This window comes from Pseudochaenichthys georgianus, chromosome 21, assembly GCF_902827115.2.
Source record: "Pseudochaenichthys georgianus chromosome 21, fPseGeo1.2, whole genome shotgun sequence".
NCBI lineage: Eukaryota > Metazoa > Chordata > Actinopteri > Perciformes > Channichthyidae > Pseudochaenichthys > Pseudochaenichthys georgianus.
Window position 1 is genome coordinate 13,268,597 of NC_047523.1, and position 20,800 is coordinate 13,289,396.

The window sequence follows — 20,800 nt, forward strand, 5'->3', positions numbered from 1 at the left end:
TGATCCGTGATCTTCGAGATAAGCTCGTCTGGCAATACGGGAGCTACAATATCCCATAGTGAGACATCGAACGGAGTGTTATGAATGAGAACTATAGGTTACTTACGTAACCCCAGTCCTCAGAGTAACATGAAGTGAGATGTCTCACCAGACGGCCCTCCTTGCTATGGTGAAGCAAGAAGAGGTGCTTATTTTGAATGACGCATGCGTCGTGGCGCAGGCTACTTATAGGGGGTGATTTCCCCTGACGTTGACGTCAAGATCACCAGCCAATCAGGATTGGCGTAATGAGATTGATGCTTCTGTTTGCTCCGCGATGAGGCGCATCCCATAGTGAGACATCTCACTTCATGTTACTCAGAGACTGGGGTTACGTAAGTAACCTATAGTTCTCCCTTGAAAAAGAGATCAATGATCTCAATGGGATTTATCTGTATAAATAAAGGTTTGAAAATGAAATGTGACAGCTTAAGCCAATTAAACTAACCTCAAACCCCAATGTTAACACAAAGATGTGTTGTGCCACAATATTGTAGTCTCAAAGGGCATTCTTTCTATGACAAGTCATAATGCCTGCAGTGAAAAAGGCCTATCTTTCCTACATTTGTTTTTCAGGCCCCACTCACTAAGTAGGTGCCAAGCAGTAAAAACTAAATCCAGGCTTTAAAAAGCCCTTTCAAACACTTACATGGGATGTTTCTCAGAGTCTTTGTTGTTATTGTACATAGTCTCTGCTCGGTTATCTTGTCTCAGCAAATTATGGATTTGAGTACTCATGCATTCATACATATGCAAAACAAGAATGGGAATGGAAGTTGGTGATTAAACATGATCTATTTACTTTTTATTTCATAATGTATTTTTTCTTGGAAATCAGAAAAGCATTTACCCCAGAAAACTATCCATGAATCTGTGCCTCTCTGCTGACATCATGAGGATCTGTGCCTGCTTGTTTGTTCTAAAACATTGTTGGTTACAGGCACTTTAATGTTTTTTCGCTCATTATCTGTCTATAGGGCTCACGCTGTCAGTGAGTACTGTTGCTGCTGTGTTTGATGATGTCAACGTCAAGGTAAAGTGGCTGTTATATCCACCAGAGGAAAGCCTGAGATGCAAGCTGAGTACTGGAGATGGCCATGTTATTGATCTGCCTACTCCAGAGAGGTGAGTGGTAGCTGTTGGAGAGATTATGTAGGTTTAAAACAAGTACTAATCATACCATGCAAAGATATGTATAATCAATTGGTAAATTATCCTGATGATGTGATAATTGGCTTAAAACATATACAAACAACACTCATTAAAGAACTATGAAAGGAATGAAATTCTAGAAAATTCTACCTCAAAATTATAGCTTAAATTATTACACTGCAGTTAGCCCATCCTGTCCTTCTTGCTTAGATTATTGTCTTAACAATGTAGTCCTACCCAAAGGAGTTATAAATAGCAAATGCACACAAGCATTTCTGAGGATTAATAACATTCAAGAGACAGCTGTTATAGGCTAAACTCTATCAGAAAAGTATAGAAGCCATGAAGAGCCAATTCGATTGTGTTCTTTGTTTATGCTGATTTATTTCCAATTTTGATTTAAATAGTTTTTTCCTTGACTCAAGAACAGGTTAGTAGAAGTCTTTTTTTTTTTTCCCATCTCGTCAGAAATAAGTTTGTTATTGTAATACTCATTTGGGCCACAAGGGTTTAAAATGCACAACTTTCCATGTCCATAATACGATTCAAAGCATGCTTTCCTCTAGTTGAGTTTTAATTTTCATATAGACTTTTAACACACGGTACATAATTGTTTATTAGCAAAATACAAAATATTGACGAAAATAAAACGTTTTCAATTGGAAAGGTTTTTCTGACACCCCTTTCACTTAATGGGAAAAAACGAAGGAACTTGGAAGATTCTCCTGGCAAACATATTTTCCCCCTGAATGTCATAACCATATGAGATAACAAAATTAAGATCACACAGTGAAAATACATGACCATAATTATTTCTCTCATCTGGGTCTGAGGGCTGCTTTAACTATGTTTAAAACTGTTCAGCACCTGGTGATAATGTTATCAGGTCACCACACTGCTTTTGTTTTTTCAATGCCGTTTTGCTGAATTATATGACACATCTCCTATCTGCCTCCATTCCATATATGAGTTATATTCAACACTTTCTCCTCAGAGGTCTATCGGCCACTGTAGGTAAACGTTTTTTTTAATCAAATTACAGATCAACCTCCATTTAATTATGCAACTTAGCAAGAAACTGCTTGTTATCTTTGACACAATCCTGCCACATAATCAGACCAGAGCCTTGTTATTCATGTTTGAACAAATGTCCTCTTTGAACTGTAACAAAGTAACACATTTTACCTCTTTGTGTGTGACCAATGAAACCTGCATTACTTATTATTCTCCAGGAAAGAACAGAAACATACTGGGCTCACTGTTGACTGTTTTTTATGTCTGATTTTATTTTTTCAGGTTAGAGAGCACCAAAGTGCACAAATATACTTACACAGGCACATTTGTTGTGGAGGTTGAATGCACCAGCAAGGGCATACACATTACAGCTCAAAGCGTAATTACCATTCAAGAGCCCATCACAGTGTTTGGATTCGTAAGGTGCTATGCTGGGAAACAGTCTTTTCACGCCACTGACTGCAAAGCACTTTATGGGGAGCCATTTCAGATTCAAATGGTGCTCAAAGCAGGTAGGTGCCATAACGACCACAATCTACCATTATTTGTCCTGTCCAATTTGATATTACTGCTTGAAAACATGTTTATGTGTAATGTTTATTTTAAAGTATATGTTTGGATGCTTTTCCATTTTCTCCCTTTTTTTCTGCAGGTACAAATGTGACCTACCGAATGCAAAGCGATAACATGTTGTTGTCACATTCATTTGTGGTCAGAGGAAATGTTCCGGAGAACATTACAGTGTCGCCAGAAATCATTCAGCAGCATGGCCTTGGATGCCATCGTCTGACACTTTATGCTTCTAACATGGTCACGTCTTCTGAAGTTTCCATGGACATGCAGGTAAATCCTTATCAACTAAGTAAACATTTTGCCTTCAACCAATTGGCCAGTAACATGGTGCGTCATCACACTTTTTGTGTTCTGATTGTGATATAAATGTGTAATAAGATTAGAAGTTGACATTTTGATCATCTGATTAAGGAGTTGATTGAGAAGCTGAGGTCTCGCTATATTAGGAATTAAATGTAACCTTTAATTAAAGCATCATCACTTGATTAGGGGCATAACATTAAACACCAGAGCTGTGCTGAATTCTATCCAAATCCTCCTCCTGTGGTATCACTTCTATTTTCAAACTTTTATCACCATTAGGCTAATCAGTCTTTTACTTTTAAACACTGGAACATAGTGTTAACATTTAAATCATTTGAAGTTTAATCCAATATGACATTGCATCAGTAATGCTGCCTAAAGGTCATGTTTAACAGAGTGAATGATTATAAAACAACTCATTCTTGTTTCTTGACTGGTACTGGGCTTTTCTCATGAAACAGTATTGGATTAGCCATTCAAATGTATGTTTATTGCATTCAAGATGATTTTGAAATACAGTTTCTCCTAACAGAGGAATTTTCATGTTAACACCAAAGTTCATTACGTTTATCCTTGAATTATAAAACAGTGTTAAATGCATTTAGTTTCGCACAAAACATTTGCAAAACCAATTTTCGTAAATGTTAAACATATATGTTTACTAGCTAGTGGTCTTTTTCTTTCCTATTTGATTTAACGCAATACCAGGCCCTTCTGCGTCAATATCAAATATAACAAATGTTGATGTTTTAAACACATTATAGCTGGTTGAAAAGAGGGTGTAAGAGTTCTTAAACGTTCTAAATAAATATCGTCCAGTTAGGATTCATCGTTGATATCTATGCTGGCGCTTTCTAGGAAATGATCAATGACAAGTCATAAACCTAATTGCATGCATAGGGTGAACAACACGTTAGCAGAGCAGCAGCTTCACTTCTCCATGGGTGTTCTTCGGAAAGAACTGGGCCGTGTAAGAGACCTGTTTAATCAGTGATTTATATGTTTTGATCAATTCATAATAAGAAGTTGACGTGTTTTGTAATTCTTCAATTACTGCAGATGTGTGTGTTGGAGAAAATGACTGGGCTTCAAGCCTCTGTGTTGACAGAGGATGAGCATTGTTTGGACTCTAAGGATGTTACAGTCGCTGTTACCCTCGAACAAGGAACACCTGTGCTGCTCCGATTCGATGTCACCGGAGACTACAGCTCATACTCTGAGACCAACATATTGAATACAGGCAGCGACATTTTTCACATTGGACCTTCAATTCAAGGTATGGAAGAATAACTACGATTCGATGATTTGAAACACTTAACCAACAACAACATAAAAATAAGATGAGTATTCAATCTACTTAGTGTTCAGCTATGTATTATGTGCAGATGTTATTTATATCAATTAAAGAGGACATCTAATGCTCATTTTCAGGTTCATATTTGTATTATGTGCCTGTGCGATATGTTTAAATGTTCAATTCCACTTTTAATCCAATATTGCACCACATTTTTGTAAAACACTACTTAGGTAGTCTATGTTTTTTTTTTGTTTTTTTTAACCAAATGAAGGTTTACAGTCATTTCATTTTTGGATCTTATAGCGGTCCTAATTTTCAGGTTCATATTTGTATGTTGTGCCTCTACTGGGACATGTCTCCATGCTTTAATGTTCAAAAAGCTCTTTATTTTCTCATACTGCCTGTGCTGCAGCACCTCTTTTCACCCTCTGTCTGAAACCAGAGCTCACTCTGCTCTGATTGGTTAGCTGGCCGGCTCTGTTATGATTTGTCAACAGCTCAGAGATGTCCCGCCCCCATCGCGAAAATGTGTTGGAGCGCTAGCCAACAGAAGCGCCACTGTTACATAGTGATGTCACTATGTCTGGGAAGTAAACAAAGGAGTTCAATCGTGGCGTTTCACAACGTTTGTGAAGATTGTTTGGGAAAGAAACTCCTTCTGCAAGAATCTGCATTTTAGCCTTTGCAGAGAGACCATTTACATGCACAACAAGCTATAAAACACACTATAGGAAAGGGAAAACCCAAAGAGCATAATAAGGCCCCTTTAATATTAGAAACAAAGTCAATGTCAATGTTTTGTTTGCAGGATCTGTACAAGTGAAAATCAGAGCATGGAACGCCTTCTCCTCTCTAGAAGTGGAAGTGGATACGTTTGCTTTCTGTGGCCAGGAGTCAGTCATCACAGAAAAAGGATATAATGACATATCTTTGAGACTGGTAAACTGTTTTGTCTGGTAGTGTTTTATATTTAATTAATTTTTGATTCTGATACTGTATTATTTATACATAATGTGTGTTCATTTTTCTTTTCAGAAAAAAAGACATTTAAGAGTTGCCAGATCTGAAGAAAAACTTCAACAAATTGCAATACCTTCAGAATCAATACCTACCACAATCAAACTTTTCACAAGTAATCCATCAAAGTACAATCTGCGCAACAGAACATATGTGTGGTCATGCAGTGAGAACGGTGCGCTTTTCTACTCTTTTCAAGTCAAAGATTTGGTATTAAATGTATTGAGTTTTGAATATATGTATTCAAAAAGAAAATTGAGATGTTGTTTATGTGTTGGTTGAGTGTACTGAACTTCAATGTTCAGATAACAAAAGGTGTAAACATTATTGAAACTTTTCTGACAGATTTGGCTTGCATTTGATTTGGACAAAGTCATTTATTACAAAATATATATCTACACCTATATCAGCCTTTTTCTTTATATCTGCATGACAATTGTATTTGCAGTAGAGTAATCACTTTCCTTGTTGATTCACAGCGAATCCCTGTGGATGCAAAGGAGAATTTGAGGGGCTGGAATACATCATTCAAGGAGACTGCCTACCAGCCCCTTTTCAATATTATAAGTATTATTTTAAGGAGCTAGATAGGAAGAATGATAAGGAAAAGAAAAAGAAAAAGAAAAAGGAATCCATATGTGTCACCTTTACCCTTCCGCTGAACCAGCCATCTTGGTTAAGGTACTTTAAACTGATCTGCTCTGATCACTAAGAACATTGCACCTGACCTCTCGTGTGATTTTGAACCTTGTTTACTTAGAATACAAATCTGCCAAAAAAGGTAGAAATTAATTTATGACAACTTTGACTTGTATCGGAACAAATGAAACTGCTTTGTAAGGAAGTGAACATACCTCACTGGTTTAAGAGCAAAAGCTGTTGAAGATAGAAGATATTTTTCACGGTAGACATTTCAACTTGTCATAGTAGGAAGAAACCTATTTAGGCTCAGGTCCAATGGAATCCCCACTATCACAAGCTAAGATGTCCACATTTAAAAAACGTCTATTATATACATTGTGAACATTGTAACATACCCTATCATGTACTGTATGTTAAGCAATTAACTACAATTAAATTAATTATCAGTCATAGAGTACAGCGAATGTGTCAATAGGTTATTGTTTTATAATATAAACATATGGTTTTATCAGATAGCAATTTAATTTAGATCCTTCTTGGTATGTGTTGACCAGGTTTTTCTCATTGTGAAACAGTTTCAGTTGTACTCAAGGCTGTAACCCAGTAACGGACAACACAAATGCAATAATTAAAATGGCTTGCTCAACAACCACGTGTCCAACGGTTCTGTGGAACATTGAGGCACCAAAGAAAAAAGGCCAGTGGCCAGTGAGTCTGACACATTATTTATGAATTGTTTCAGAGAAAGATCAGATACTGTTAAATATTGTAAAGTAAAGTATTTGTGCATGTTCATTTATTGACAGGATGGAGTTAAAGACATCCGTGAGTGCTACAAAGAAACAACGCCACTTATAAATCTACAGAAAGGCGGGATTGAATACACTGTGGCCCATGAGTTTATTAAAGAAGCTAAAAAAACAAAACAGGATATCACTGTGGTGATAACCTCTGGTACGTAAACATCAGTCAGTTAGATAAAAGTAAAGCTGCTATGTTTTAGGTTTATTTGTTCGTAAGTTTGCAAAATTAGTCATAAAGCTGGTTTAATGAGTTTTCTCATGTTTATTTATTACCTTGGGAACAAAGTCATACAAGATAATTATTCCACACCATGGCAGAATCACCAGTACTATTTTAATGAAAATGGTTTTAATTTCTTAGTATTGACGATTTAACAAACTTGTTTTCCCAAAATACCACCTATATTTGTAATTGTCCTTTTTTTTTACACAACAGTGGATGTCCATCTCATTTACACAACATTCATCGTAATTAAATCAACGACTCCAGATCCTGACGACCAAAATCCAGAAGCCACAGCAGCAGGAAATGGAGACGGTGCAACAAACCCTGCTGGTCCCGCCTCTACATCACCTGCCACCATAGGTCAGAGTTCTACCACCCCTAACAACCCTACCTCACCTACCACCCCTTACACCGATGGTCCTGCTACAACATTACCTGGCACGATGGGTGACAACACTGTCACACTTACCACTGCTAACCCCAGTGATACATCTCCACCAGCAACCAACGACAATAATAACCTTAAGTGTATTACATCACCGGAAAGTGGAACTATACTTGATGCTTTCAATATAACTTGCACCACGGAGATTCCTTGTTCTAACTGTCAGTATTGTTTTAAGACTCAAGACGGTAAGTCATCCAATTTATATATCAAAAGGGCAAAATAATCTAATTTCCAGTTATTACCAAATAAACCGTTTCTTTCTTGTTTTGAAATTGTTAGGTAAGCACCTTCTATGCAGTAATACCAATGAAGTGAAGTCGGTCTTTCTTCCACTTGGAAACAGCAGTTGCAACTTCACCCTGATTATAAAAGCAACTGCAAAAAATAGCAGCTATGAAGCTAACACCACTATAACTGCAGAGGTTTGTCAAAGATCATGCTCAAGATAAGAAATAATCTTTCTTAATGTTTCAATACCAAATATGTTCTTTCCTTCCCAGGTACTGGATTACACCTCTTCAGTAGATGGTCTCAAGGTTGCAGTGGATAAGGCTGTGGCTCTGCTTAAGAAACAAGGTCTACTATCAGGACAAAATGTTGTACAGATATTTAGTTCTGTGTCAAAGAAACTGAACAGTCAATCTGATGAAGCGAATAAAGCTAATAGGCAAAAGGTAATTGCACTCTCAGATTACAGGCACATAAAAACTAAATGTGTGTAGACATTGTCTTGTCTGCAAACATGTCTGATGAATTATTCATGAGTCCAAAGTTGTACACAGTTACATTTAAATTGAATACATTTCACCATCTCTGAAACACATCAAAGCAGAGAGAAATGTTTCACAGGATATAGGAAATTGCTCCCAAATATTATTTCGAAAATAAGGACAAACTAGGTCAGGGTTATGATTGTATGTTATTGTCTTCAATGTCACTAAATGGCTGTTGTATTTGCAAATGCTAGTCTTAGCTTTTGACCAAAAAGGCAAATTGTGCTTACAAGAAACAAATGCAAGTTATTTATGGGTCTTGTTGTGTGTTATTAGCTAGTTGTCTAATATTAGCCTCTGAAGCCAAGACTAAAGACTTGTGTGCAGTCAGCAGGGTAAGGGGTAGAAGTTACCCTAACCCTAACGGCCCGTCCATACGGCGGCGTGCGTTGAAGCTTCAATGCTTCTGCCCATTCACTTTGAATGGGGTGACGTCACGGTTTGCCGAACTGCATTGTGGTTCCGTCGCTTCGCTTTGCTTGTGTTGCTTGTGTTGCTCGCTTCAAAAGTTGAGCAATGTTCAACGCATGCCGCCGTGTGGACGCTGCGTAATTTGTACAAGATCTTGTTGTCTTATTACATTTTAAATGCAGAACAAGTGACCTGAAACCTTCACTGGAACTGAGCTGAGCAATGTGAAAACCATAACGATCAATCTAACATGCACTTTACCCAGATGCCAAATTTCACAACAACAACTTGAGCCGCTAAACTAATATAATTACCAATGAATTACATTTTCAATCTTCTTGCCAAACTGTTTTTGTAAAGTCATGACATTTGAGGTTCAGTGTTTCAGCAATCCGTCACTGTGGCAGAAACCCCTGTTGAAGCCTTGTTTAAGTAGTTAGTAACCTAAGAGAAACCAACAGATGACATGGCTTAATTATTCTACATTTGTTTAAAATATATCATAATAGCACAATAAATCACAAATGATTGATTGCTTTTGTCTGTTAAAGCTTCGCGAGGAGATGCTGGCCATTATTACTGATACAGTAAAAGAAGTTCCGACCCAAACTCCGGAAGGAATTCAGGTGATAGCCAGAGGACTTGCTGCTCTCGTCCAGAGAGGCACTGAACTCAGCACATCTGCTCAGGTATTGTCTGGTTAAACCCATGCAGGGTAAATTATGCTATGATAGGAAGGTGGGAATTACTCAGTCCACTGCTGCTTTCGCTTAGGTTCACTTAATTTTTCAGGCAGAATATTAAGTGAGTTTACAGAAGAAAATTGTTTCTTCTAACATAAAACATATCTATCTAATTACGAGAATTGATTTCCACCCCCAGGAGAATGCATCAATATTGCTTGCAGACCTGAGCTCATATCTCCTACACATGGATGTGTACCAAAATGGAGAAAATGTGAATGAAATACAGGCTGCAGCCAGCTGCATTGTGGAAGGAGCAAGCAATATCCTAGATTTTCCTTCCAATGTGAGTTTGACCTTAGACTGTTACTGTTGGGATTCACTTCTCTAATACTTCAAGAGTGTGTACTATACAGTATGTGTAACTGGAGTGCATTGATTACCGTCTCTAAAAGTGAAAAAATACCATAATGCTGCAAAATATTAGTTAGTTTTGGGCTAAAATGCAGTCAGGAACAATGAGCTAAGAGACCAGGAACGTGGCTAGTGATTCTTCACTCATCATGGGATTTACATCGTGTCTGAATGCAAATTTGTAGATGAGTGATTTTTTTTGTTTTTCAAACTCTCCTTAGTCATACATTTAATAAATCTTCTATCCTTTGCAGAAAAATGTCTCTGATGCACTTCTTCTTGCTTTGAGCAATACACAGAGTGCACTGTTAGCATGTATGGGTGATAACGAGGGTCCGACTATCATCCAACAAGCTCATATTGGTTTGTTTGTTAATAGGTATGTACTTTTAAATTTTTTAGAAGGCACACTTCAACTTGTGATTTAAACAAATATCTGGTTGATACGTGCATTTTAGAGTTGCTGATTGACAAAATGTTTACCTTAGGATAGGGTTTAAGGGATAGGCTAGCTATTTGTCCATGCTTCGTTTCTTTATGCTTAGCTAAGCTCAGCTAAGGCATTTGTAACCACTGTTTATAAGTGTACATGCCTGCACTGGGAGATTTTTTTTAAAGTATAGTAGTAGGGGGTGTGATATTGTTTTTGAAGTTGAACTTTAACTATAGCTGATGTTTGGATCATCTGAGTAGAATGGTAGCGATATCCTCAATAACACCCATTTTATCAGCTAATAACATTAATGTGGGTTTGTGATAAAATATTTATTGTGGGGGCATGTTCCTCAAAAAAAAAGAAATGAAGTATAACTTACTAATATCAGCATGTTATCTCTCTCATCTTTTCCCTTAGATCAACTCTGGGAAGTTTGCACACAGAGTCTATATCTATTCCCAACAGTTACGGTCCCACATTTTATTTCCCCACACGTCCCTCTAATATATTGCCTTCAGATGAACCTGTGGATGTACGAGTAAGTCAGACATGTTGATGTGTTTAAGTACAGTGTGTGTTTTTGTGTGAATGTGGGATTGTGGGCTGTCTCCAAATCAGTATTTTCAGAGACAGCAATTCAAAACGATACATCTACTCAGTGGTGAGGGGGATACATCCTCTTCTGTATTTTTGTACATAGATTTGTGCGCATAGTCAAGTCAAGTCTTATGTAGTTTTATTTATATCACACATTTTCCTCAAGGGGCTACATTGACTCATGTTATTTGATATTAACATTATTACTGCAGAATTTCTCTTGTCATTACACCCTGCCTACGGTGTGAAAATATTCTCTGCTCAGTAAGTATGAGTTTAGCACACAGTTAGAATCCGCAGCCAGGACTAAACGATCTTATATGAAGTCAAGTTCAAAAAGTGCGGGGGGCAGTTGCTCAGTCTGTAGGGACCACAGGGTTGCCGATTAAATCAATCAGTCAAAATGCTTTAAAGGTGTCCTATCGTGCAAAAGGCCCTTTTTGATGTGTTTTATACATGAATATGTGTCCCCGGTGTGCCAGGGAACTCACAAAGGGTCAGAAAATAAAACCCTCTCTTTTCTTCTGTACCCAAATCTCTAAAAACGGGGGTACGACGGAGCTGATGGGTGATCTAGTATTTTGAGCAAAACACATCAAAAACATGTTTTTTATATTGTTTTATATATCTGAGACCCATAATATTTGCCTAAAAATAGCATGCTAGGAAACCTTTAATAATCCCAGGGAGGAATTCTGTTTTGTGACGGTTGCACCATATAAGAATACATAAATACATATTTTATTAAGTAAACATGTGCAATAAAAGTCCTTTTAGCCACTTAGGACATAGCGCCTTAGGCACAGGAACAAGGCAGGATGTCCTCCACAGCACAGGGACTCTCTGAAGACTTTGGCCCAATCCCAAACCACGCCCTACACCTACACACTCCCCCTCCGTGACGGAGTGAACTCCGTGGAGTGACACTCGCAGCTCAACGAGGCTCCCTCCTGTCAGATGACCTCGAGGCGTGAAGATGGACGGTGTGGCGCAGTGCGCTGTGCAATGATCATCAGATCAAGGGGTGAAACCCGCCGCTGCTGCGTCTGTAAAGCCGGTGTGTCCTTGGGCAAGACACTTCACCTGAACTTGCTCCTGTGGGTATTGTCCACAGTGACCATTGCATGTATAAAAAACATATGTGTGTAATGTGTATCTGTAAAGCGCTTCGAGCACTGGAAAAAGCGCTATAATAAATGCAAGGAATTATTATTATTATTAAATACAGCAGCAAGCTTTGGGACGGCCTCCCCTCTCTCCGGCAGAAACAGGAAATGCCGTAACTGTATGTAACAACGGTTTCAAATCATTATCTCTTTGACAAAAAATGTAAATTAAGAACTCAAATAAAACTCCAAACATCTTTTAGTTTTAAACCTGATTTTTATAAGCTTCTTAGATTTTGCAACGGTCTGCAACTTTATAATAAAATGCACACATTTACCTTTTTCTAGACTAAACACAGTTATGATCCTAAGTTAAACAAATGTATGAGGTTATCATGAGGTTGTTAACATCGCAATTTATCAGTTTGCTGAAACTACTTATAAACAGCGTGTTTCCTGATGGACACACATAGCGTTGAGAGACCGGTCTCCAGTCAGCACCGCTGCAAACTAGTTGTTTGAGGGCTTGATAGCCCACTCGTTGGTTTGGAACAGCACTTAATGTGGCGGACTCTCTGCGCCAACGGAGGGGTAGTGTGTAGGGGTAGGGTATAGGGGGCGGTTTGGGATTGGGCCTCAGGCTTATGAAGTGAAGACATGGTGAAGCTCTCGGTGCAATCCTTGTAGATAACCATTGAAGGAACTGTGTGGAAGTGTTGTCGATGGAAACATTGTTGTCAGATATATCCTGGTGCAGCCATGTTTTGAAAAGCACATTCAACTACACTCTAATTATTCCGTCTGACTCCTAACTCACCCCGTCAGCTCATCCATTCCCTTGCTAGTGATATTAAGTTGCCAAGGATGAGACGGGGGAGACACGGCTTATATCTAATTTCTCCACTTCATCTCTTCAGTTTATCCTGCATCCTCTGTGTCCTTCAGATTTTAGTTGGGATTCTCGTTATTCCGACTAACATGCTACCCGGTTTTAACGTATTAGCTTCTCCCTGCTGTAACAAATGCAGCCATGGGGTTGCTGCACAACGGGTAGCTGCAGAGCAATGGTGTGATGTACAATACACTACAAAAGTAATTTCCACTAATCAAAAAATAACAATCCCGATGAGAACAACATGTGAGTGTGGACTAGCAGCCCGAGAGGTTCCACTCTGGGCTGTTAACATGGCAGCCTCTTCACTGCGACACCTCTCCATTAAAAAAACAAACACGTGTGTGCGCATGTGTGTCGATATCTGAATTTCCCCTTGAGAGATTGATAAATTGGCTTCTCCTTTCATCGACTGAGTGTATTGAGTTACATTTCACACAGGCTCCGCCCTCTACTGGACTCTATGAGTAATACACTCTATCATGCTGTGCATGCTTTCACCTACTGAGTTACGTAAACGTAGCCGGCCAATCGGGGCGAGCCTACCTGAATGCGCGAGCAGGCCCACAGTATATAAGGCGGCTACGCCCTCCGCCCGCTATCCTTTTTCTCTTCAGCGAGCGAGTAACAACTGCAGAGAAAGTAAAACGTTTGAAAGAAGAAGAAAGAAGAAGAAAGAGTTATCATACCTCCATGGAGAGACCCGGGCCTGTCCTTTCGTGCCCTGGCTTAATAGCGGGCGCCGTTCTCCACCACCTCTGCTTCGAATGTTTGGGGGACCAGGATATGGCCGAGGCGGTGCCATTCACGTTCGCCATTCCAGCGGGGCGGATGGCTCCGTTTTCCGTTGTCGGGCACTTCCGGGTCCGGTCCATGGAGGTCCACCGCCCTAGATGATGACCATCTCGGCAGAGCGCAGCTGCTCCCAGCGGGCAGCAGGCTGGGCAGGGAGCTGAAAAGAGCTCTGCCACGTGACAGGGCGACTGCAAATAAACACGGGTGTGTTGGGCATCTCGCTCATTGCTGGAGATGCCCCCACCTCACCAGATCAGAGCGATTATTTGTAGCTTGATTGGCGGTGTGGCTGCCGCCATTGCTTACCGTGTGATATCCTGGTGGGGGGGTCACGCCGCGTGTCACTTTCCAAAAGGACCGTGTTGATCTCCCGGCAGCCCCCGTGTTTACGGAAGGGCACTTTGGATCGATCTCCTTGGTCACGTAACTGTGGAGTAGTCGCAGCTTGGCTGCTTCTTGCTCATCCCCAGAGGAAAGAACACTGTTCCACACTCCCCGCCCCCTCTGTAAACTCCAGTATAGGAGCCAGCAGGTGGGCGCGTGCACGTGAGTGGAATAAGTGAGTGCTGTCAAAACACTGTGCAGGTTCAAGAGAGAGTGATGTGTGTGTGAGAAATGCATTCAGTGAAAACGATTGCATTTATCCCAGAGTAAGAGTCATCTCTCTCCACATTTCCACATTTCACCATAAGGTCCGTTTCAAAGAGACGGCATTAGGACAGAGCCGTGGCCCCACGGACCTCAGTAGAAAATTGTCCCTTTTCTGTGTCAGCCCCCATGCCAAAACTCCCTTTTATGGAAGGTTTGGCAGCGGAGTAGGCCACCAGAGAATACTACAGCTTCTTAGCTTTGGTTCCACAGCTGCTGGCATGTCCCCTAAACACAGTTTTGTGGGGAATGGAAGCCCAGCTGTGTACTGACAGAGTAGAGGGGCAGGACACTGAGACTGGTTTATTCACTCCAGTTTTGCAGCATCCCTCTCCGTTCAGAGGCATGAGAGAGGCAAATCTGTCATCCCAGGAGGAGATAGGTTTCCTCTCGGCATGTGCACTCTCAAGTCAGAGAGAAGGGGCACGATTCCCTGTACTTCCTGGTTCCCAAGAAGACAGGAGAATTCAGGCCCATTTTGGATCTTCAATGCTGAACCAGCACATTGCATGCAAGAAGTTCCATCTGTTAACTATGAAACAGTTACTGGGACTGGTGCAGCCAGGCGATTGGTTCACAACCATCGACCTGAAGAACGCGTACTTCCATGGCGAAATTGCTCCAAAAAACAAAGTATTTGCGTTTTGCCTTCCAGGGTGTAGCCTACGAGTACAACAGACTGACGTTCGGCTACTCCCTGTCCCCACGCACGTTCAGCCACGGCGCTGCAACCGCTGCGGGACCATGGCATGAGGGTGTTCTTTTATCTGGACGACCTCATAGTCATGGCCATGTCCAGGGAATGGGCAATGTTTCACACAGCCCAATTGATCCTACACCTAACCAAGTTGGGTTGAAAAATAAGTTGCGGTCAATTGGAAGAAGAGCTCCCCCATACCTCACCAGCAGGTAGAATATCTGGGGGTGATGCTCGATGCAGGCAGACTACGTGCCACCCTGACAGAAAGCAGACAGACATCCCTGCTGCGGGCAGTCTGCAGGCTGTGTCAGGGGGCGACAGCTTTGATCATCATGCAGACTTTGGGTCTCATGACGGCTGCTCACTCCGTAGTGCCACTCGGACTGCTGCATGCACGTCGCATGCAGAGGTGGTTTCCCGGCCTTTGTTTAGATCTCAAGACACAAACGACGTCTGGTGACCATCCCCCCCTCAGTAGAGAGCAACCTCCGATTCTGCGGAGGGGAGCTCCACTGGGGCAAGTGACCTCCTATATCGCAGTCTTCACAGACGCTTCAGTGGCAGGATGAGGGGGGACATGCCTAGAGAGAGCTGTAGGTGGTTGCTGGCCTCTGACAGAGGCTCGGCACAGCAACCTCCTGGAGCTGCAAGCAGTGATGTTGGTCCTACAGCACTTCAAACCCTTAATACAGGGCAAACATGTGCTAGTGAGGAGCGACAACCGCACCACAGTGGCATACATCAACAGGCAGGGCGGAGTCCGCTCAATAGCCTTGTTGACAGCAGTAGAGAACCTGTGGTTGTGGGTTTCACAGATTGTGTTGTCTCTAAGGGCCCTGCACATCCCGGGGGGGGAGAACGGGGGGGGGGAGACCTTGTGTCAAGAGGCGGAACCCTGCCAGACGAGTGGAGGATTCACCCGGAGGTGGTGAAGCAGGTCTGGACTCGGTTCGGGAGAGCAGAGGCGGACCTGTTCGCCAATCGGCGCAACAGCCACTGTGCCCTGTGGTTCTCTCTGGCCCGGTGGGACAATCCGCCCTTGGGGGTGGACGCGTTTGCACACGAGCCATGGCCAAGAAAGCTGCTTTACGCCATTTCCACCGCTGCACCTTATCCCCCCCCTCCTGGAGAGGGTGAGGCGGGAGCAGCTGTCAGTCATCCTTGTGGCCCCAGATCGCCGCCTGGCGCCGTGGTACGCAGGGGTAACACAGATGATGGTGGGCCAGCCCTGGGCTATTCCTCAGGTCTGGGGGGCGCTGTCTCAGGAAGCAGGGGCAATAGGGGATGTTACCCACTCTAGGCCAACCTCTCCAGGCTTGGCTCCGGAGAGGGACAGGCTGAGACAGGTGGGGCTGTCTGACAACGTTATACAGACTATCCAAGCAGCAAGAGCAGAAACCACCACAGCCTGTTACAGGCCAAAGCGATGTCACGATTCCATGGTGTGAAGGAAGGAGTCTAGAGCCTCTGTCATGCAAGCTGGGCTCTATTCTTACCTACTTACAGATACTGGTGGACAGGGGGCTGGCTCATTCCACAATTAAAGTGTATGCAGCAGCCATTTCGTCCTGCCATGAGGGATTTGGAGGCAGTTCAGCCTTCAGTCAGCCGCTTATGGCAAGGTTTTTGCAGAGGTCAGGAGGCAGCGCCCAGTAGTGCACGCCTCCGCCCCACAGTGGGACCTGCCATTGGTGCTCGAGGCTCTGGTCACAGAACCATTTGAGCCTCTGGAGTTCTCCTCCCTGAAAGCACTGTCATGGAAGACAGCATTGCTACTTGCCTTGACTTCGGCCAAAAGAGTGTCCGAGCTGACCGCTCTGTCGGTGCACCCAAGCTGCCTTTTGATCCGGGGTGACCATAGCGGGGCGACACTCAGACCGAACCCCTCCTTTACTCCTAAGAGCCTAAGGAGTTCGTTCAGGTCAAGGGCTATTCAGTTATGTGGCTTTAATCTTCCACCCCATATTGAGGCCAGGGAGGCTAAATTGCACCTCCTCTGCCTAGCATATTATGTAGAGCGCACGGCTGCCATTAGACACACTGAACAGCTGTTTGTGTGCTTTGGCGATGGTGTGGCTGGAAAAGCTTTCTCCAAGAAGCGCCTAACAGGATGGCTATGCGGGTGCATTATACATGCCTATGTACGGGCGGGGAGAGCCCTCCCCACTGGGCTCTGTGCACATTCTACACGGGATGTGGCTGTTTCAACAGCCTTATTCAGCGGCGTGAGTGTAGAAGATATATGCACAGCGGCGTCTTGGTCTACGCCAGGCTCCTTCATAAAATGTTATCTCCTGGACATGTCTGGCTCCTTCTCGTCATCTGTGCTTGCCGAGGCAACGCATAACTGGTGAGAGGGGGGTGGCTGTGGGTCAGCAGGTATCTGACCCCCCCCCCCCTCCTCTGGACATAAAGCACTTGTGTTTTCCCATGCTCCTGAGGGACTCGGGAGACATGGTGCACAATCAGCCCCATACAGGGCTGGAGGCAGGCTGGGAGAGCCTTCCTCACTATTGTCCATGCCCACTCTACACGGAGCGTGTGTGAGTGTGGGGGACATGGTGCACTTATGTTTTCCCATGCTCTTGAGGGACCTGGGGAACATGGTGCGTGGTAGGCTCCAGAAGGAGTCTCCGCACAATTTTTTCCATGCACACTCTACACGAGGTAAGCGTGTGTGAGTGTGCCTTATCCAAGTTGCGGCCCCCGACTTCTCCACGGTTACAACCGGATGGGAGGAAGTGGGGATGCAGTGGATGTTAGCCAAAAGCCGGTCAGGGACGGTGTGGTGGGTCGATGTTGTTGGACGACAGGGCGTTTATACATCGGGGCCCACTGTACCCATAGAGTCCAGTAGAGGGCGGAGCCTGTGTGAAATATAACAGGGGGTTACGTATTGTAACCCTAGTCATTTAAACACAGACGGGGCTCTACTTGGGGGGCCTGGCTTTCCTAAGCCGCTCGCTGAAGAGTGTGTAGGATAGCGGGCGGAGGGCGTAGCCGCCTTATATACTGTGGGCCTGCGCGCGCATTTAGGTAGGCTCGCCCCGATTGGCCGGCTATGTTTACGTAACTCAGTAGGTGAAAGCACGCACAGCATGATAGAGAGTAGTACCCATAGAGTCCAGTAGAGGGCGGAGCCTGTGCTTATATACCTATACCTTACAATATGTAACCCCCCGTTTTAGGGGGCTAGATGGTGTGTATGTTAGATTTGATGTTTTTCTCAAGTTTTCTAACCTTTCTGACCTGCTAACAGGGTTTCAACCAATGTTTCGCTATACATTTACAGATGCTAAGTATAGACAAGAACCCATTTGCCTGGCATGAGGGAGGGAACATCAGTGGAGTAACAGCTGCTCTATCCCTCACAACAACAACTGGCACTAGTATCGCTGTGGAGAACTTAAGTGAGAATATTAAGGTCAGTGCAGCATCTGAGAAATGCTACTAAGTAAATCTATAGTAGTATTATGCAGAATACCCCATTTCAGAATCTTATATATTATAGAAGTTAATAATATTTAATGATGCATTCATCACCATTGTTGAAGCAAGTAAAAATAAGGCTGATTGTATTAGTGTTATCTTAACCTATACATTTATAACATATTATCAGTTGGGATTTTGTATTTTATAATCTAAATCTGTAAAGTAACTGTAACAAAAGCTGTTAAATGTAGCGAGTAAATAGTATAATACTTGCCTATGAAATGTAGATGACTTAACGAACAATGTAGTAGAAAATGGAGATACTAAAGTCAAATACAAGTAGCTCAAATTATGCATAAGTACAGTGAAAGCCAATTGTCTTAGTTATTTTCCACCAGTGTGTATGTTACGGGTCCCCGATATGAGGACCACAGTAACAGTGATGATACCTGTAATGAGCAGGTGAGACAGGAGCAATGAGGACACGGGTTATTTGGTTTCCTTCCAGATTGCTTCTCCTGAGGTTGTTTTATTACACAAAATCATATAAACATATTCATTATCTTATGCATTTCAGTTTCAACTTACATTCCCCAATAACCATTCACACCCTCACTCTGTCTGTATGTTACTCTTTTATGTGATAAACACATGTCAAATTGAATTTCACATTCAATAAAATCTGGTGTACGTTAAATACATTTGTATACAGTATTAACCTGTATATAATACTACTCTTCTTTTACTTCGCTTAAAAGTAGTATTTCATGACCCCTCTAACCTCTCATGTTGACTATTTACCTTCTGCCATTAATAGCAGGTCACTAAAATGCATTACTGAAACATATTTAAGTGTAACAAACAACCTTACTGTTTTACCAACAGTAACTAACTTATAACCCTTACAAAGTACATATTTAGTACAAATTCACAATCATTATACATGTATGTAAATACTCAGTGTGCGGGAGCCTTCAGTTCAGATATACTGACAAACTTGTATCCTTACTGCGTCAGATCACGTTGTCCCCAAAATGGCGCCGTACCGGGAAAGCTAGGTTAATAGAGAACCGCAGTGACGCGTCCTAAAACCCGGATGTAAACTTCTTCCGGTTCCTTCGTCAAAAACGCAATGCAATTTCTCCATAGGATTTTGGAAAATAGCTCGAAATAAGGTCTGTGGTTGACACACATTTAAGAGAAGGATCACGTTTTGTTCAGCCGGATAATCTCCACATGTCTCCCCTACTTTTATAATTTTTGAATCATAAATCTAGTCGCCAAAAGCTAAATGCTAACGTTATGCTATAAACGAACTACAAGCCAGTACAGCAGCAGGGTCGCACGACTTCAACGTCACGCCAACTTAAGATCGTTTCAACTGACTTGCACTGAAACTGCACTTTGAACACTTTAAATATATTAACATTTTAAACTGTATACCCCGTTTATCTAGGCCCTTTTTGTTTTGTTTTATGTATAGGCTACATGTCACACTGTGGGAAACGATATTTCTGGATGTATAACACATGTAGAATTTGTTTACAATAAAGCTGACTTTGACTTCCGCGTGCTTGCATATTTTAACAAAGCTTTTCATTTTAGCGACACTGAATTTAACTAGAAGTCATGGCTGTGTCAATTACCAGTCTGATATCGTTTTACAAAGATGACAAGAAGAATGGAGATAGAGGAGAGAACCACTACAAGTCAGGACACGTGCAGCCTCGATGAAGGTGTACTTACCGGTGTTGTCAGGGCTAGCATGAGGGACAAGGTTTATAGAGTGTCGGTGAGTAGTTATAGCAAGAGTACCGTTAACCTAGAGTTAATTTATTCACATTAATTCCCATCAACAAATCCATTTTATGTGTCACATGAAATCTTTATTAGGCAAGGCAAGTTTATTTATATAGCACTTTTCAACACATGGCAATTCAAAGTGCTTTACAAAAAATGAAAGACATTAAGAAATGGCATTTAAAACCAGTCATTAAAAAGAAAAGCTAATAAAATAAACATTAAAAGGAAAAATACATGGATAAAAGTTACAGTGCAGTTTAAGATATGAATAGTTCAATTAAAAGCAGCGGCAAAAAGAAAAGTCTTTTTGCTGGATTTAAAAGTAGTCAGAGTTGCAGCGGACCTGCAGGTTTCTGGGAGTTTGTTCCAGATATCTGGAGCATAATAACTTAACGCTGCTTTTCCATGTTTAGTTCTGACTCTGGGGACAGAAAGCTGACCAGTCCCTGAAGACCTGAGAGATCTGGATGGTTCATAGTTTAGCAGGAGGTCAGAAATGTATTCTGGGCCTAAACCATTCAGTGCTTTATAAACCAGCAGCAGTATTTTGAAATCTATTCTTTGACACACAGGAAGCCAGTGTAAAGACTTCAGAA

General features: G+C 42.0%; 1 protein-coding gene across 1 annotated transcript in view; it reads left to right on the plus strand.

Moving 5' to 3' along the window:
- Window positions 1-20,800, plus strand: part of LOC117466351 (polycystin-1-like protein 2) — an 86,477-nt gene that overhangs the window by 24,836 nt on the left and 40,841 nt on the right. The window contains 7 exon segments of the mRNA XM_034109558.2: window positions 1,017-1,164; window positions 2,488-2,717; window positions 2,858-3,048; window positions 4,141-4,357; window positions 5,187-5,271; window positions 10,649-10,769; window positions 18,262-18,393. Of these exon segments, the coding sequence (XP_033965449.2) occupies window positions 1,017-1,164; window positions 2,488-2,717; window positions 2,858-3,048; window positions 4,141-4,357; window positions 5,187-5,271; window positions 10,649-10,769; window positions 18,262-18,393 (1,124 nt within the window).